This window comes from Engystomops pustulosus, chromosome 7 (genome assembly GCF_040894005.1).
Source record: "Engystomops pustulosus chromosome 7, aEngPut4.maternal, whole genome shotgun sequence".
NCBI classification, from domain to species: Eukaryota; Metazoa; Chordata; class Amphibia; order Anura; family Leptodactylidae; genus Engystomops; species Engystomops pustulosus.
This window is the reverse complement of record NC_092417.1, coordinates 75551782-75572263: the sequence shown is the minus strand read 5'-3', so window position 1 is coordinate 75572263 and position 20482 is coordinate 75551782. Positions and strand designations below refer to the sequence as shown.

The following is a 20482-nucleotide window of genomic DNA, read 5'->3' as shown; positions in this document are numbered from 1 at the left end:
TTCACAGGCTACGGCCTAATTCATACGACCGTAACGGGGGCTGTGATCTGGCCACACAATTTGAGGTCTATGGCACCCGGTCATGTTGTCCTCTATTCAGGCAGATTTGCCCTGTGGCCACTCTGCCGTCTATGTTGTGCAACGCTCACCCCTCACTCTTCTCTGCCTGGCCGTATGCGACGCCCTGCGTTGTGTGAATGAGGCCTAAGTAAGGAGTGCCTGGTTGCAGAGGGTCCCAGAAGTCAGACAGGATAAGGGGAAATATAAACTGCTAGAGCAAAAACACCTAACATCATCTCTGGAAGTACGACCACCATTCCAGTAACCACCTCTGCCTACATTCTTTTGGACTGATGTGGCATATAATAGTCAGGTTCAGTGTTTTCATCAGTTTTCCCCAGTGTGAACAGAGGTTATTGTAAAGATAGCCAAGCACAACCATTCGAAAATAAATGAACTTTTATTGTTTAGCAGTTGACCTTTCTTCCATTAGAAGCAGTCAATGCGTCATTTCCCCAAAGTCTCTGCCGATTCTGATGTGGCCAGTGCAGTGCGATTTCTTCCGGCTCAGTACATCCAAACGTCATACCACAGAGAAATCAACAACTTCAGGCCATTTTATGAACATTACCAGGGTCTTGACCCCAAGGACCCAGAACCACAACACAGATTTAATTACAGAAGAAGGAATGTGATTTAACCAGAGCACACAAGGCAAAAATGAAAAAGAGGGTAGAAACATTTGGTATGAGGCAGAGTGTTTCATACCCTCCCACCCAATTTATCCTGGTCCCACAATCACTAGTCTCTTTAAGACTTGTAATAACAGGGTTAGGTGACAGAAAGAGCAGCAGTCATTAAGATGAGATGCATAAAAATGACTGCTTTTGGAAAGTAAAGAGTTAAAGACTTTTGGTGAGGAACATTTATTAACAAAAGTGGCTCAAGAGATCCTATCCCAGGACAACATTTGACCCTCATTACACCAGCTGAAATCCCACCAACCCTCACAGGAGCTAGAATATACAATAATGGAGTGCACACTATGTCCCCGTAGACATGTTACCATGTGAGCAGCCTACACTCCGACTCACCACTGAGTGCCCTCGGCCTCTATCCACTGAGCCAGGTAATGCTCTGGCTGTGGACAAGAGGAGTCATTGTACTGGGTCCAGCCTCTTAGCTCCTCAGGTCAGCACTATATGTAGCACCTGTGCTGCTCCTCCCTGAGACATTCATCTGCACTACAAAGCAACTCCAGAGAAGACATAACGACATAGCTGCTCAGGAATCCATGTGCATCACCCTCCTGTTCCCACAGAGACCCCGGTCCCAATACAGAGTGAACGCCTCAGACACGTAAAAGGTCATCACAGGTCCCATCCGGAATAAATAAGATGTAAAATGGAAAAAAAAAAAAAATTTACAAATATAAAACAACCCCTCAACTAGGGGGCAGGCAGGCTAACTGCTCAACACCGAATTCCCGGCTGGATGATGGGAGTGTGGTGTTCACATTACACAAATCAGTCTTCTGTCTCCTCGTATGTGGTCTCATCAAATGGCCGATCCAGCAATGGCACAAAGTGGTGGCGGGAATATTTTAGCTGCAGAAGGTCCCCAACCTCACTGATCTTGCTCAGAGCCTGTAAGAAAGTAAAATATAAAAGGAGTCAATGCAGATACAGGGCGATTTTACTGCTCAGACATCAACCAGATGTCTCTACTATGACTGATGCATGGCACCGGCTGTTCATTGGAGAAGTTAGTTCACATTTACAATCTATGTGCACATCCCTGTAGGGGCCAATCTATAAGGCACTATGTATAGGAAACTCACCTCATCCAGCATTTCCTTGGTATGAGCAGCTGACACACAGAATCGTGCTCTAGATTCAATAATTGGGGTGGCTGGGAACCCCACAACTACTACACCAATGTGTCTTTTCAGCATTTCTCGTCCAAATGCCCTACAAAAGAGGAAGAGGATATCACTGTAAGTTCATCATCAAAACCCCAGAGACAACTATCAGAGAGAGACATACTAGATAATAGGTGCATACTCCACTCTTGGACCAACACCTGGAGATGAATCAAGCTCCTACAATAATTACAGGGGATGTACAATCACCCTCTGGCGTCAAATATTACCTTCTCATCTCACAAGGAAAGTGGAACTATAATTTAGGGAGCCCTGGTTTAACACTGGTCATCAGATTCGGGAAGATGCCATATTATCATCACTCAGAGCTACAAAATGAACAAACGTGTGTCCCTAAAAATTATCATGAGTTGATGCAAGCTGGATCACACATCCCATGTGAAAACTATTAGACAATAAACTGATTGTTAATCAGCATTTCCGTGATGTAGATATGATTTCCAAGGTGTTAAATGGAAAACAATGCCTCCGTTTTGATACCTTGAAAGGGGCCCCCTTAACACCAAGTATGACCTACAAGAAGTCCAATAACATGATATGGGATTAAGCCAAACCAGTATATGTATTCCATAAGGAACAGACTCCCATCTGTAGACAGCGCTGTTACGACCTAGATGGGTCTCCAAGTGGAGCATCAATGGCTTTAAGTCTCCACATGCCTAAGGCGGCCTTATTTGGCCAACTCTCCATATGGAGAACTCTTACTTTCTGACCCCAATCAGCATTACCAGTATGGTTATGGAAAGGGTCACCAGAACTTATATTTTATATGAAGACCTTTTGGATTTTAACTTCTTGTTCACCCTTTCACCACAACAGCCTTACCCAATCTTTGCTGGCATGTACAACATTAATGGAACTACAGGAGAGTCACTGTTGCCATAGATGATAAACCCCATCTCAGTAAGGCGGCGTCTGAAATAGCGGGTGTTTTCCGCAAGCTGCTCTACGCGCTCCCTTCCTGTGGAGAGAAAGTTCTGGGTTATAAGGAGTCATTGAAGACCTGGGCACAGGCCGTGTGAAAATGAATGAAGCTAATGAACTGGACACTGAACGACGCCACCACCACAGCGAGAGCAACAAATGATGCGGGAACAAATCAATCCAATTACAGAGATCACAGGTCACTGGTTTCTGCGTCATCAACACCCTGCAGCGAGGGCAGAACAGGCGCAAAGCAGTAGGCTGACATTTCTAATCTCCCAACCAGCATAAAGTGGCTGCAGCATGACCTTCCGATCTGAGGAAATCGGGAAAGTCGGGTCAGGAACATAATTGGTCCCATAACACTACAGTCCATTTCCAGCTTCTAGAAACGTCACAAACGTCTGTGAGGCCATCTTCTGAGGACACTATCCACATCATCCTTTACCTTAAAATTCCATAAAACACAATAGAGGATCTTGTAGCCATTCTGTTTTCAATGGAAATAGGGCTCTTAGAATCTATGGATGTTTCTGGCACTGCAACTCATCCCAGATCATAGAAATAACATACTATTTCCTAACAAGGACTTGATCAATGTAACATTGACCACATGGTTGTAACATTATGACCATTTTAACCCCATTAACCCCTTCTATGCTACTGAAAGTATCGCTCCAGTGGATATCCAATTCATTATTTCACATAGGATTTTCTTTTTTGGGGTCCTCTGCTGCCATGGTAACAACTAGGGCCAATGAAGTACTCTACTGAATGACTACAAAGTGGAAGTCACAGTCTGCAGTCCCCTCACTGTCTCTCCCAAGTAGGGTTCTTTGCTCATCAGCACAATCTGGAACCAATCTTCTTTGTTTTCCTGTGATCTTGCAGAACTGTAATTGTATGAACAGGGCCCCATCCGTCTGCCCCATGGCAATTATCAGAGGATGTGAGGGGCACGGTTAATGTCTACCATCAGATCAAAGCCCCCCAGCTGTTTCAACACGCCAAGCACCCACCCCAAAGATATAGAGAGGAGCCAATGTTACAAACAGGAGCACAGTGACTTTAGAACTACAAAACCCAGCAGCTGGATAGAACATACCATGTACTGGACAGAAGGATTAGAAATTTCTTTCACCTGATAGAGAGTCAGGAACACACAGACATATTACTACGATTCTGAAATGGCGCCACAATAGATAAGACTAAATAGCCACAGGCAATGAAACATACAGTATCAGCGATACTCAAAAAATCCCATCCAGAGGACGAGGCAGGAGAGGGTTAACGCCTGTGTGTGACCTGCACTGTAATGGCAGCTGCCCCCCCAACCCCCCCCCCCCCCCTCAACACAAACAACTTTATCGCAACCAGATGCTGCAGCCCCTGGAACTAGAATCTACTTTTCTCTTTGATCCTGGACAATGTTTATAATCCCCAGCCGAGTGAAGTCTTCTCTCCCTGGGGAGGATGTCGGCTCCAGACTGTAAATCATTGCGAGCTGACATCCAACCCCAAGACTGATCAAGATTCCCCACAAGAGCAGACACTTATTTATTATAAGTCAGTATTATACTTCTATATGGATTAGGGTCCTGGCCAGGTAGAGCAGTAAAACATTCACTTCCCTTGTAAAGACATGGGCGCTGGGTGGAGAATATTGTGGACTATGACTACAAACATCTTTAAGCCTGGGACTGAACATGCCATTCACAGTCCCACAAAGCTTAGAATCAGGTAAATTGCAAATGAAGGAACGTAGGCCAAACCATAGAAGGAGCGTATAAATAATGCATCACCAACAGTAGGACAAAATAGGGTAGGTGCAGGCTGGATGACAGGTGTGTTTACAACCAGGTGGTCACACACATCTCACCTGTACAAATCGTCTTATCTGCAGCTCCTCACAATGCAGCAAACACAGCAAGATAACAGTAGCAGAAACCAGAGAGCAACAGCCAGATCAGGACCCCAGTTTAGTGCATTGGATATGTGGCTCAGAACGTCAGGTTGGAGCAACACACTCTATCTGGCGATGTCTGAATCACGCGGTGACCTGCAGGAAGATCACCCCAATTCACTTCTATCATGTGAGTCTGATAAGAGCCAGATTTAGTCCCAAAATCTACATGAGTAAGAGGGAGCTTAGAATAATCCACGCCCATACATTTATAAACCTGCTACACCCCCTCTGAATGTATACATCTGGCTGTTCCATATTCATCTTGCACAACAGTTATCCAATGTGTTCTAAATGAGGGGGCATCATAGCCAACAGTACAGCCATAAGGCTAGGATCTATACAGAGCAGCATTGCAGAAAAGCAACACAACCCCGGATCAGAGCAACAAAAAATCTGCCTCCTGGCATCAGGTGCCCAGTGTAAATAACAGACAAAAGGATGGGATGGACAGGATTGCATTACATGCCCTCCCCCCAAGCTTTAACAAGTGTAAAAGGATCCTCTAGTAGTCTAGGCAGGGAGACAGAAACTTAGGAACACAGCCACTTATTAACAGGGTCAAGAGAGGGCAAAGACCATCAGTAATTTTGAGTTTTATTAACCCAAGAACCCTATACTTCTATACAACCCTGACAGGACACTCGAACATGACAGTCTAGTCTCCAGATGGATGAGGTTTCAAAGGGGGGTTTTCCAGCTTTTTTAGACTTATGACCTATCCATAGGTAATAAATACAAATAAGCAGATTCATGCAACAGAGTCGTAAACACCATTTACTAAGAATGTAGGAAACTGCACGAGGAAACATTATGTGTTCAAATGTTGAGAACACTTACGGTGTGCACCACCTCAAAAAAATTGTATCAAGAAAAAGGGAAGAGGGAAGATTTAGGAGAAGAAAAAAAATTGTGAGTGTGCCAAAATGTAACATTTATTGAATCTCTAAAATCTTGAATATATTTTCACATTTACAAATGATGCAAACTAGTGTGGCATTATTCGTATTACCACACTTTTTTACCTCAACTTTTTTCCCCATTCCCCTTTTCTTGATACCGGAAACTGAACTAAATGTGCTCTGCCTGTGTATATTTCTCGGTGTGCCAGAAATCATGAATCCGGCGCTTTCCTGCACTGCCCCGACAGAGTTCACCAACATTTTGTGGTGCACCTTTAACATAGGGTGTGCGACAGACTTTTCATGTTAAATCTGGCGCACGGTCAGAATGAGCATTGGAACACCCCCTAATTTGTGTCGCATGGTGACTAGTGCGGATGCACCACAAACGGTTGCGTGCGACACAGTTGAAGTGCAGACACTTCTTAAATACCTGTGCAAGCAGTTTACACTAGAAAGAACGTGCAAAGTCTTACAGAAAACTGGCGCAAAGCCCTTAGTAAATGTGCCCCATTGATGTGCTTGCATCGATTCTCAGCTCATTAGTGGAGATTCAAAGTTCCAAAATGTCAGACTCATTGGGGGACATTTACTATAGCGTTTCCACCAGTTTTGTGCCGTTCTCACCACATTTTCTGCTCTCAGACCCATTTATTAGCTGGCGGAGCCAGAAAAAATTACTTTTTCCGTCTGCTCCGACTGTTCTCCGAAAAGGGGCGTGACTTTGGCGGAGTGGAAACTCAGACACAATTAATATGTGTCGCAGCCCTTTTTGGGCACTGTAAACTGGCGGAAAGTAGACCAAAAGAAAACTGGTCTAGCAGGGACTGTTGGACACATTTCTGGTGCTCGGGACATATTTTGGTCCCAGGGACAGAAAATGGTCTCGGCGCCAGAAATGTCTCTGCACAGCTCCACAATATTAAATGTGTATCTTCTTACCGAGAGCAGGTCGGTAACAAAGCCAATGCAGACACCAACACTTTAAGTAAATGTCCCCCATTGTTCTGATGCTGATGACCTATGCTATGGATAGGTCATCAATAGAAATAAGACATATCCCATTTACAAATAATCTGGCATTGGCACCATCTAATGATTAAGCTGGCACTTAATGTCCCAATGTAAGAAGACGATACTCTGATTGCAGCACATTAAAGTGTCAGCAATGACTATGGAGGCTGCAACTATTCAAGAAATGTAATATGGAGGTGGGAGAGAGAAGAGTGGAGATCTTGGTGCACCAAACAGAAGGCACTTGCCTATGAACAACTAAGTGATGGCACATCACCATCTAGTGGCACAGAATGATAAAGCAGCTTATATCCAGACATTGCATACATATGTAACACCAACAAATAATACAGAGCAGCAGATTGTAGTAGGATGTTACGTATAACCCACAAAGATAGTCGTTGTAAAAGCACATGTTAGTGTGATGCCACACATGGCGTTTTTGGACCATTTTTAAGCATGCGTTTTTCTCCAATTATAGATAATTAATAGATTAACAGACCAAAAGTGTGGCATCACCCTTAGTATGGTAAAACCATATACACAAGGATTGGAGATGTTAAGACCATTCATCAGCTGCCCAAGACTATGCAAAAGGGTGAGAACACACCAGCACTTCATTTAAAGGTTGTTCAGTAAGAAATATTACTTTGATTTTAACGACCCAATCGCAAGATGCAATAACACATTTATGTAATCACCAAGGATAAACAGGGAATATAAAAATTGATGGAAGGATTGAAGTCAACTGTGTGTTACATTTGTTCTCTGGATACAAGTCACTGGCAGCTGTACATGTTCATTTGTCATCTAAAAAAAAACAGTTTGGCAGCGGTTGTGTGTGTAGAGGCTTTACTCACCAAGGCTGGTGCCATCGGCACCCATAATACACTTCATAGAAGTGATGATCTGCTCTGCCACTGGCGGAGACATGGAGGTTGCATACGCTGTGCTATGGGAGTGTTTTCGTAGATAGTCAATAAGAACCTAAGGCGGGTAGAGACAAATACAGATTTTAATCATCAGTATCCGTGGCTACATGACTTCCAAAAGAGCAGTTCTGTACACAATAAGACATGTAACAGCTTCACTGTTCACTGCCAAGATTAGATATATGAAGATCTTATTCCACATATTAAATGCTCTCCTCATTCAAAGCAACCCACTACAAGCATGAACTTACCTTACTGCCCCCAATGTAGCCCCCTGCTCCACCAAAGCTTTTAGTGAATGTTCCCATCATGATGTCCACATCCCGGGGATCCAGACCAAAGTAATCTACCACACCTCTGCCGTTTGGTCCCAGTGCACCAATACTGTGCGCCTCATCCAAATAGAGATAAGCCTTGTACTTCTTCTTCAGGGCAATGACCTCAGGCAGGCGGACAATGGAACCCTCCATGCTGTAACCAATAAAATCATCAAACCATAGTTCCTTCTTTAATCAGAAATACAACCCCCTCCCATTGTGGTTACCTGTATATACCCTCAACCAGGATAAGAATCTTTCTCCAAGGCCGGTGAGTACGAGGCTGACCATGAACTATAGCATCTCTCAGCAGCTTCTCCAGACTCTGCATATCTATGGGAGGAAGAAAGGGATAGGTTAGAGAGGTGCACGAACAGAACCCTTATGGCTCTTTCACGTTTGCGTTTTTAACCTGCAGAACATGCATTGCGCTGACTTATTGTATATAATGGGTTTTGTCAAACTTCCTGTTTTTTTTAACCCACACACACGTTTTTTCTTAACGTGCGTTAAAATCTCAGAATGCTCTACTTTTTGAGGCAATGGTCGTGAAAAATGCACCATACAATTCTATTGGGGCGCATCAAAAATGCATTGAACACAGTAATGAGTCTTTTTCATGCGCTGTCTGCAAGTGAAAAAAGCACTGAAAACACCAAAAAAGCATATAAAAAAAAACTGAGCCACTGAACACACTCTGAAATATGACTGAAAACCGATGAAAAATGTCAGTTTATCACTGACCAAACTCTTCACTCTGATCAGACTCTGACGTGATGTGCAACGCAAGTGTGAAAGGGGCCTTAAGACTACAAGACCATAGCAAAGGACATGTCTGACAGTAACAAGAGTCCATTATCTTACTGTTGTGCTTAAAGATGCGGATTGTAGCCCCTGAGAGCCGAGCCCCCAGTACCAAGCTTGCATGGTTCAACTCATCACTGAGGATCAGACAGCCCTAGAAAAAAAAAAAAAAAAAAAATCAGGAAGATCTCAAACTTTGATTATCTGTGGATCGGGGATAACAATCTGATCATTAGGTGTCCGAATGCTGAGACTCCCACTCGGCCTGACCATGCTTCCTTCATTTATTGAGAACAGAACCCTGGTCTCCGGAACTTCCAAGTTCTGTTCTCATGGCTGTTGGGAGTTCCAGGAATCAGACTACTACAAACAGGGGCGTTGCTAGGGTGGTAAAAGATCCGGGGCACGGGCCCCAATGCATGTGTATCGCACTTTCGGAAATGCCCCCTCCTGTACGTAACCCTCTCACATTTGGTTGTGCCAATAACAAGGTTACTTCTAGTATATACAGCTACAGATAGCACAGGAGAAATCCCTACTTGTTACATCCAGTGACTGCAGGTGACGTGTCTGACATCTTCTCCATTATACATCATCACGTCTTATGTTTCTCATTGTCCCTAAATCTTGGTTCCCTGGCAGTGTTATCCTGCTGCTGCCCCTAACAATCCCCCCAAATACAGAAAGGCAGCGCTCACACGTTTGTCTTGCATTTAAGCAACACCAGATGCGTGTTACATATCACATGTGTATTACTGGAAACGGAAATGAGATCAAACAGAGGCCTGTCCTAGTGCCATGTGTTAACACGCTCCAAGAAATGTGCCCCACACAGCGCCCCCCCAGTAAGTAATGTGCCCCACACAGCGCCCCCCAGTAAGTAATGTGTCCCCCACAGGGCCCCCCAGTAAGTAATGTGCCCCACACAGCCACCCAGTAAGTAATGTAACTCACACAGCCCCCAATGTTCTCCCCCTTCCCTAGTTCCTATCATGTCTCCCTCCTCTTACCTCACAGATGCAGCTCTGTGCACTGCTTTCCATGGCAGGTCATGTGATCATGACATCATCACAGATGCTTCAGCCTCCAGAACTACTGGAGGCTAGGTCCTTGCAGGGGAAAGCAGCGCCTGCACTCGTTCTCATCACGATCTGTGTCCTCAGACACAGATCTTGATGAGAGGGAAGGAACCTCCGGGCAGCGGGGCAGATGCCCTGCTGACCCTAGGAGATTCGGGGCACTGGCCAAAAGATTCGGGGCATGAGCCCTGGATCTTTTGACCTAGCAACGCCCCAGACTACAAATAATGTTGATACATTATTGGTACACCTCCTTTAATGAATAATCTGGCCAGATAGGGAGAAGAAGAAGATTAAGAGCACCCACCTTTCCTGCCAGAGCCGGGATGTTCATAGAGTTTGTAGCAAAACCCATTCCATAGGTCATGGCTGCATCCACACCAAGGAATTCCGCAACCAGGTGTTCCAGCTCTTCATGCTTGTCCAGGTTGCCTGCAAGGGGGCAAAAAGCTTAACAGAGGGATCTGTAGAGATGGAGTAGCAGAATAAAATGAAGAGACCCGATAGTACAAAGTAAATTACATGAGGGGCTCTATACTGGGGTCACTCACCCATCTCCTGCCGTGTGCTGCATACTCCCCCTCCATACTGCTGCAAGACGACAGCTGAAGCCTCAGCACAAAATCCACTGTTCTGTGCAAAGCCCAGGTAATTGTAAGAGCCCATGTTAATGACTCCCTTAATCACTCGACCAGTAAACCTACAGGAAAATACAGCAAAACTAAAATGATTCACAAAGCTTTAGAAGTGCCATCACACAGAAAGCTGGTGCTTGGCATATCATATCACATTTGATATGATAAGAGGAAAGTGACCTGCTGCAGCTACTCACTTAAAGGTCCAGTTGTAGTCATCTGTAAACCGCTCCATAATGTCCACTCGTTCCCCTGGGACGCTGCACACTGGCCGGTTCCAGTTATCCCGAATCCTCATATAAAGGTTCCGTGTGTAAAAATTCTCAAAGTCTTGATACAGAGGGACAAAATCCTGCAAGGCAGAGAGCAAAAGATCAGGAGAGAGAGAAAAAGTGACCACAACACTAAATATACCTTAATTCTTTCCCTTGCAAGGTCATATCTCGTATGTCCTCACAGGGTGGCACCTCAGGCCATATGAGATACGTCCTCCATTCCAGGACTTTGAATCACTGGCACTTAGACCCACTGGGTTTTTTTCCTCCGATTCATAGGAATCTAAAAAAGTTGCCAGGGATGCGGAGATATTCACTTTAAACACCTTTCTGATGTGTGCCGTGTAGCCGGCACCATACAGAGTGGGCGTTACCCGCATATAGCAGTTGACATACTGCTGTAACACCCGTGCTCGGCATTCCTTCAATTGTGGGTGTTAACCCTGTGGCATGTAAAGGGTATGTGGCCATTCTCCATGTCCAAAAATGTAGTATCCATAAAGTACAACTCATTCAGCAAAAAAATAAGCCCTCATATGTCCAAATAATCAAAAATAATAAAGATTGTACAGGTGGTCCCAGGGTTACATACAGATACTGTATATACTTGTGTATAAGCAGTTTTTCAGCACCAAAAAGGTGCTGAAAAGCCCCACCTCGACTAATACACGAGTCAAAAAAACAATAATAAAAAAAAAAAAAAACACTAACATACCTTCCACCGTGGCTCCCCAATGCTCAGCGTGGTTCCTCTTCTATCTTCTTCGCTCCCCGCAGCTCCTCTTCTGTCTTCTGTAACAAGCATCAGATATGCGGCCATGCGCTCTGCCGGCCGTCGCATACTATGACATCATTGGCGGCCGCATCATAGTGTGAGCCGGCCAGCAGAGCCTGTGGACGTGGCTGTTACAGCAGACAGAAGAGGAGCCGCAGGGAACGGAGCATTAAAAAGAGAAGACAGAAGAGGATCCGCGCCGAACATCGGAACCACCCGAAGGCGAGTATGCAAGTTTATTCTTTTTAAAGTGCTGTGGGTTGGCTGTATACTACAGGGGGCTGGCTGTATACTACAGGGGGCTGTGACCAACGCATTTCCCACCCACTGCTTATTCTCGAGTCAATAGGTTTGCCCAGTTTTTGGCGGTAAAATTAGGAGCCTCAGCTTACACTCTGGTCTGCTTTTACTCGAGTACAGTATATACGGAAGGTTCTGTAGGTTTGTTCTTAAGTTGAATTTTTGTGCAAGTCGGAACTGTATATTTTATAACTGTAACCCCAGAGAGAATTTTTTTGGACTGTGACAATTTTTAAAAATGTTGGATTGTCATTAGAACTAGGATTAACAATAAATCTTAATTGCAGACACATTTCATAACTGTTACAGCTGATCATTGTAGGCTTGGACTAAAGTACAGTAAATTACCAACATCCAGAGGGCCGTTTGTAACAAGAGGTCGTCTGTAAGTCAGATGTAGGGGACTGCCTGTGTAACCTTTAAAAAGTGACAATGCAAATCTACTCTGAATGACGCAGCCTCCCTTCAATGCAATGGGGTGCACATACAGCAGTTTACCACCACATATGGGGAGATTGGCATACTCAGGAAACATTGGTTATCAACTTTTTGGAGCGATTTGGTATTTTATCCACTGAAATGGTGTACATTTTTTGAAAAGTGCATTCATTTCGCCCCCCCCCCCCCAAAAAAAAAAAATTCAAAATGGCACCCAATTTTGTTTAAACCCCTATAAAGCAATTAAAGGGTTTACAAACTTCATAACAAGATGTGTTAAGGGGTGTAGTTTCTATACTGGGATAATTTATGAGGCTTTACTATTATTTACGCCTCTCAAAGTTACTTGAAACCTGAAAAGGTCCCTCAAAAATATGATTTTGCGTTTTGAACGAAAATGTGAGAAATTGCACCTAAAGTTCTAAGACTCATAATATCCTAGTAAAACGAGAGTATGATTAACCCCTTCCCGACATGCACCGTAATAACACAGCCCTCTCGATAGCCGGAAAGTCTTTGCTGTATATTGCAGCAAACACTTACCGTTAACACCCGCGATTGGCTCTTTGCTGGCAGCAGCTTCAAAAAGATGGCGGTTGTGATTGGTTGCCATGACAGCCCCGGGTCTTCCAAAGACCCGAGACTGTCTCATTATAACCCAGAAGAAGAGTGAAGAAATCAGGCGATACCTTAATTTTAACCCATTCATTACAACGTGAGATTTGCACATTGTAAAGAATGAGGAGGAAAATCCCCATTTACCGCCATATCGTAGTACGGCATGGTACGGCATGTAGCACGGTATATGTTAAGATCAATCAGACTACCTGGGGTTAAAGTACCCTAGGGGTTCTGAAAAGCCCACAAGTAAGCGGCACAAATTCCCCTTCCCAGTACACGGCATGGAATATTAAATACAGTCACTATGAAGTTACGCAGAAACCAAGCCCTCACACAGCTCTTTACATGTAAAAATTAAAAAAACATAACTAGCATTTACTGAATGTCTGCTTGTCAGGTTATTAAAATAACCTTGTCAAGGTTATTTTGGTGTTCTAACCACTTTTTGACACATGTCAGATTTGGGAGGAAAAAAAAAAAAATAATAACCTTCCATGTTAGGAAGGTGCAAAATGGCTAAGCTGTTAAAGGAAATCTACCACCAGGACAACCATACACACTTACATACAGGTGTGTGCCCCCCTGGCAGGATCCACTCTCCTTTTAGCTTCTTATGACCTTCTGTTTAGAAAAGAAATTATGCAAATGAGACTGTGGGCGACCTGGCTCCATAGCCCGCAGCTCCTAAGGCTTATTTGCATTATTTTTGAAGACATTTCTTGTAAAAAAAAGGTCATAAGAAGCTAAAAGAAGAGCGGATCCTGCAAGGAGGGAGGTGGGGTTATAGTCTTCTGAATTGTGCCCACCCCTCCAGCTTCTTTGCCTGCAGGGAGAAGTTTGCACAGAAGCTTCTCACAGATAAAGTCAATATTTACTTTATCTGTTGCAAATGTTCATGTGATTTATATTCTCTTAGGCTTCATTCACACGCGGTATGCCTGCCGTGCGGGCGAGGAGGAGGTGAAATATGGCCGCACACCAAGGAAAAGATGGAGCACCGTACAGCCGCCAGGCGGCCATTGTAGTCTATGGGGACGTATATGCGGCTGCAAATTTGCGGCCGCATATACGTCCCCTCAGACGACCGTGTGAATTAGCCCTTACCCAGAACAATCTGAGAGCACTTTTGCTCTCTGTCAGATATTGGGTGATTTTTTTTTTTTATGTAAAATTTGCATTGTCACTTTTTAAAGGGTATACAGGCAGTCCCCTAATTAAGGACACCTGACCCCTAGTCAAAGATGGACCCCTCTGCCCACTGGGACATTTGCTGAAGCTTTCTGAATGCTTTACTATAGACACAGACTGCAATGATCAGCTGTAAGGTGTCAGTAATGAAGCTTTATTGATAATCTTTGGTCCCATTACAGCAAAAAATTTTGAAACTCAAATTGTCACTGGGGCAAAAGAAAAAAAAAATTGTCTGGATTTACAATTATAAAATATACAGTTTTGATTTACAAACAAATTCAATTTAAGAACAAACCTATGTAACCTATCTTGTACGTAATCCAGGGACTGCCTGTATTAACATTTGATCCTCTTCACCTACGGTGGCTATATATTAACACTGTAATCCAGAACTTGTCCAAAATGGTTATATGTAACACACACACACACACACTCCTGAATAAAGTTTGAAATTAAAACATCCCTCCATTATTTAAACCTTTGTTACTCAAATTCTTTTGAACCGTGGAATATTCCATTATTGCGCTGCTAGTACAACGGCACACATGTTACACCGGAAAGTGACCCATGTTAGCTTGGTTTATGGATATATAAGGGGAGATTTATAATAAGTCTCTTGGAGCACAACTGTTCTAGTTGCCCATGGCAACCAACCAGAGCTCAGCTTTCACTTTCCCACAGCTGTTTATAAAATGGAAGCCGGGTTCTGATTGGTTTCCATGGGCAACCAGAACAGTTTTACCTCAGAAACTTGATGATAAATCTCCCCCATAGTTTCTATTTGGGTTAATGTTGTGCAGAAGAACGTAAAATAAATATATTGGTGTGAAGCAAGCTGAGTGCAATTTACGGCAAAAATTGTTTGGTGCACCCTGTGGATTTAATTAATTGAATATAAACATGTGGGATATGTATGATCCCCTCAAATCTTACCGGTTTTAGGAATGTACATTTTCTTTATACAAGTAGTCTGAATTTGTACTTATTTTACTTACACATTTGTGGATTGAAACCACTGCTTTGTTTTAGAATGTTTGGGAGTGTAAATTCTTAGTGATGTTGGGGTATACATAAAACTGCTCACTTTGACTTATTTGTGCGTTATCCTACACTTTGATGTGAGTTTTATGAAAAAATATGTTTTCATTGTTTTTTTTCCATAAAATATATATGGTTTGTTTTGGGTATAGTATTATTCTTTATGCTGTAATTTCAGTTCATTTGTACATTCAAATTGAAAAAAAATTGATCTGGCCAATAACGCAACAAAATTTCTAGAAACACCTGGCAGGGAAATGGTTAATCCTGCCAAACGAGGATTTGCATAGTCCCATTACCAGCTGAGCAAATACACATTCCCATACCAAAGAATGATACATCCAGGAAGAAGCTATGTAACCTTGCAAAAAGAGGGCAAGGTACTGAATGTACTAATGTACAGGGAAGGTGACATGCAACATAAGTAGAACTATATCAACTACACGCAGCAATGCTAGAGGCATAAATACTATACACAAACACAGCCGCTCAGCCTCGTACTCTCTGATCCTCCCGTTCTGTGGCGTTGTGACACTTTTCAATCTTCCAGGCCCGGAGGAAATCCCGCAGGTAACCAAACAAGGTGAGAATCCCATAGCCCATGTAGGTAAGGACGGCAACCAACATCGGGGTTTCCTCAAATGCCTCATGGAATGGTCTCTTGTACAACCCACCGTTAAGAATCTGAAAATGAGAGAAATAACTGCAGTCAAATACAGGTGGAAACCAAACATCAATGTTCTTGCTAAAGACCCTTCCCCCAAAATATGCTGTTCTGCCAGGAAACACTCCTGCTTCCGCAGTTCGTCCCCCTCCCACAACATCAGAAAACTTTCCTCCAAAACTCTGTGCTGCTTAACTAACTTGCTTCTTCATTCTGTGATCTCTACACAGGGTCAATACATTGGTCATTTTGTGTATTCACTTTACTGTAAGAATAAATTACTGAAAGCATGAAGATGTGCGGATGACACCCCCTCCTTCCTCCGCTGTCAGCGGGAATGGTTAAACTGTCCAGGAAACCGTTCATTCCAGAGCAGCTTTTTCAGCAGAAACTGGAGGATGATAATTATGCAGGATTTCACTGGGCGAAGCCGGCCGACCATGACAATGACTCCACCCTCATACTAATATCAGCTCCTTTACCAACCTCTGGCCGTACAACAAACACACACTAATTTATACGTTGTCAATTGTCATGTTAATGAAGTTGTGCCAAGACTTCATATAATCAGTGGTCAGGTTGCAGTCATTCAGTAAGTTATTTCCTATCCAGTAGGGAAGAACATGGAATCTAAGTATATGTTGCATCCAGCAGGGAAAAACAGGACGGAATAGGGTAATGGGCAGCACTATATCCTTCTTTTGAGTGCTGTAAAAAGTATACAATCAGTGGAGGCCATTAGAAGTTATGGGGCAAAAATGCACATAAACTGTTCCCCAGTGCTGAAACTGTCCATATATAGAGGCACCATGAAGAAGTACAGCATCAAATCAGTCTGCCTTCAATGTTTGCTTTCCCTACCACTTTCAAAGAAGATGTATTCCAGCGTATGTAGGCATATAGTGGGATATGCCTCTGCCCTCCATTGCAAGTATACAAAATAAAATATGAACAAAACCTTAAGTGAACCCCTTCCTCCTTATACCAGCAGGGCACATGACATGGCACCAATTTATGGATTCTAGACGATCAGTACACTGATCTGAACTGTGCTTGCTGTATATGAACAAAGTCTGCACAACACAAATGGAGATGGAGGAGCCAAGACCAGGAATAAGAATGAACATTCCTGATGCATCTGGAAGGAAGCCAAGAACTGAGGGAGCGGCAGTAGATGAACAAGATCCTACACCCCATGCAGCACCACCTAGCAACCCTGACAAGGCAACCCCCCACCCACAGCAATGATAACTTTGGTTTCTAAAAACTTTTCTAAGGTTTTCTGATATTATAAAACTGGGGAGGGGTTACAGAGGAGAACAGCTTCTGCTCCTTGGGCCAACTGAATGGGGCCGAGCTGTAGCACAAAAAGCATGGAGTTTGGCAGGAGTGGAAAGAAGAGTGGATGTTGCTTGAAGTTTTAAGCTTAAACGTTTAGGATTTAACATTCAGTTATTGAAGCCAAACCTAGAAGTGAGAATTATAAAGTAGAACTGTAGCTTTAACCTTAGATGTGACTTGAGAAGAAGACTTAGGCTACATTTATACGATGTATGCCCGCCGTACCCTAGTACATACATCAGCGCCGGGGAGAGGAGCAGGGGAAGAGCGTTGCTCACTCCCACCCCTCTCTATAGGAATACACAGCGCACAGCGCCGTATTCCAGGGAAAGATAGGACATGTCCTATCTTTCTACAGGCTACGGTACGGTGCCGCACGTGTATGGCCGTATATACGCCCCCCATATGTTTGTATGAATGTAGACTTAAAGTCACACAAAATAGTTTCTGCTGCTGCAAATGTGATTGGAGAATAAGACATTACAAATGTGTTAACACATTTCAGTTGGAGATAACATGGGAATTCTTACTGCTGCACATTAGATGGAGGACAAGTGTTCACATTACTTAGGGCATATCTAAAACATCATACCTTTTAGAGCAGCATAACCCCTTCCCCAAGAGATCCCACCTGCAGAGATTAGGGAATATAGCCTGTCCTGGCCTATAAGAATAGGTTCATTATTCTTATATTCTGACAGTATTTATCTGTCCCGCACAGAGCCCCTTACAATAAAATAGATGGATGTTGTGCTGCCACAACCACACACAACATGGCGGACATGTAGGAGGAGGAGCCACAGATAAAGTAACAGTCTTAGGATTGCCCTTCATTCCATTCATATGCGCACAAAGAAATCCCCCATTGTGTTTGACATTCCACAGGTCATGAGACTCATGCTTTACGCCTTACAGACATGTACACAGAATATGCCTCATGCTTTCATACAGCAGCAAGGGCTCTGTCCATGGCGGGGCTGTGCCATTTTACAAAAAAAAAAAAAAAGAAATGTAATTTGGATTTTTTTGTAACCTTAGGATGATCCTCAGCTGTAGCCTCTATTTAATTAAAGGTTGTATATAGACATTATAAAGTAAAGGCAAAAAAGTACAAAAGTACTCTGTGCAACTATACAGAATATAGTATATATAGTATATATCCAGCTGTAATATAACAATTATACAGTGGTGGTATAGACACTATACAAAAATGTAAACTCATCACACAGATGGTGGATGTCAGGTAACACTGCTGCTAATTCCGTGCCAGGGATCCCATGATGTAGATGAGGATAATGAGAAAGAGTATGCGCGTCACATGACCCACGGCATGTTTAGTTCTAGTTCAATAGTTCATAGATGCATGAGACAGGGCTGGTTGGTGAATGCGTTCTACCACTGTACAATACAGACACACCATAGCTTACGTATATTAATAAGGCTATGTACCCAGGTCTTAAAAAAATAAATAAATAAATAAATTACAAAAATTAATTTTAAAGTAGAGACGGTTTTAACATTGAATACAAGTTTTACTTGTTGTTTATTCATTTATATTTTAATTCTGTATAGTACCTGGAATATATCTGAGGTTGCCCTGTGTAGCCACTAAAAGCTGTAACCATCTATTAGGGTCATTTTTACAGAGCAGATACTTTTTAGCTTATATTTTCTCCATCAGAAGTGGTGGGACTATCACTTCTATGCTTCCCAAGATATGATAAAGGACACATTTGTCCCAATGGTCCCATTCTGTATAGGGCAGATAAGGGGGATCATTAGTATCATTACATAATACATGGATATACGGTCTAGGTTCTATTAACGCTGGTCTAATGGTGCTGAACTACTCTTGCAGTCTGCATATTATATACACTTGCCCCTCTCTCTCATTATGTGTAATGGACATGTGTGTTGTAGGCAATGGCAATAGAAAAGGACTGCCTGAGCTGCAAAATAGAGCAGAAGTACTTGCTTCCAAATTTGCAGCCCTTAGGTCACATCTATGAGCCCATTGAAATACACGGGGCGCGTTGTAGCCATTGCAAAAGCAAGCAACAGCCCAAAATACATTTTTGGATATTATAATAATTCCTTTAATTATATAGCGCCTACAGATTACGCAGCGCTGCACAGTTTGCCAAATTGGTCCCTGTCCCCAATGGGGCTCAGAAATGAGTCAAACTACCATTATGTTTTGGAGTGTGGGAGGAAACCCATGCAAACATGGACAGAACATACAAACTCTTTGCAGATGTTGACCCTGGGACTTGAACCCAGGTCCCCAGAGCTTCAAGGCTGTAATGCTAACCACTGAGCCACCTCACATATTATAACCACCGACCCATCTCTCTAAGGCTCCGAGCACATAAAAATAATATTTATCCGCATGCTATCCATTAATTCAATGCTGGTAAGCTAAGTCTGTATATTATAACCTGTGCCTCTCTCATCACATATAATATATAATAACTTTTGACCCCCACAGTCTATAGAGCTCATTCTTTCAGCCTGTATATTAGAACATCTGACTTCTCACTTCAGCCTGTGTATTTTCCCAAGGAACTGTGTGATACTTATCACAGAGACAGGATTATGGTTGACCCAAGTACTTTCATCATCTCGTCTTACCCGATCCTCGGGGCACACGCCATTTTTCACGTATCCGTTTTTGAGCCCTCCGTTTTCGATCTTGCAGCTGCCGTTCATTGCAGCCTTCTGTAGGTAGCTGTGCCCCCCGGGAGCCTCTCCGGTGCTGTAGCGCGGCATCTCCGGCCTGTCTCTCCTGTCACCCCGGCCACGCCCAGCCGTCCGATACCGGAACTGACCGACCCTGCTCCACCAATCACATCATGAAACGTCAAATCAGGGCGCGGTTTACACTTTCACTTGACATCCAATTGCAAAAGACAGAGGCGGGGCATAACAGGGAGCGACGGGATGACGTCAGCAATCTAAACAGCACGTGCATGAACCATAGTAACCTAAGTGTAAGGGGCCGCCCTGCTACGTCACGTACTAAACACATATAAGAGTCACCAGGAGAAACGTAGTTTCATCATGCAGAAACTGCACATCGGATAACGGAGTGGTGCCCCGCCTTGTAGATGCACACAGGGCCTGCATGGGAGGAGATGATAACGACAGTGATCAATGGAGATTGGCGCCTACAGTAGTTGCCAATCTTAGAGGAGCTCTACTATTTATAAGCGAGGAGAGAGCTGTTCTGTGTATGCATTAACATTGCGTTACAGTTTGTGTTAGGTAATGGAATGTAAGGCTACATGCACACAATGTGTGCCCACCGTACCGTAGTACGGCAGGCAT

General features: G+C 43.4%; 1 protein-coding gene across 1 annotated transcript; it reads right to left on the bottom strand.

The window, feature by feature from the left end:
• Positions 1–441: 441 nt before the first annotated feature.
• On the bottom strand, positions 442–20024 carry SPTLC2 (serine palmitoyltransferase long chain base subunit 2). Its single transcript, XM_072116783.1, has 12 exons — positions 19787–20024; positions 15652–15834; positions 10710–10864; positions 10429–10577; positions 10185–10309; positions 8859–8952; positions 8222–8327; positions 7929–8148; positions 7606–7732; positions 2768–2903; positions 1841–1970; positions 442–1646 (listed from the first exon to the last, which is right to left on the bottom strand). Exons 1-12 carry the CDS (start codon positions 19922–19924, stop codon positions 1527–1529), a joined length of 1683 nt encoding a protein of 560 aa, XP_071972884.1. The 5' UTR covers positions 19925–20024; the 3' UTR covers positions 442–1526.
• Between the last annotated feature and the right edge of the window lie 458 nt (positions 20025–20482).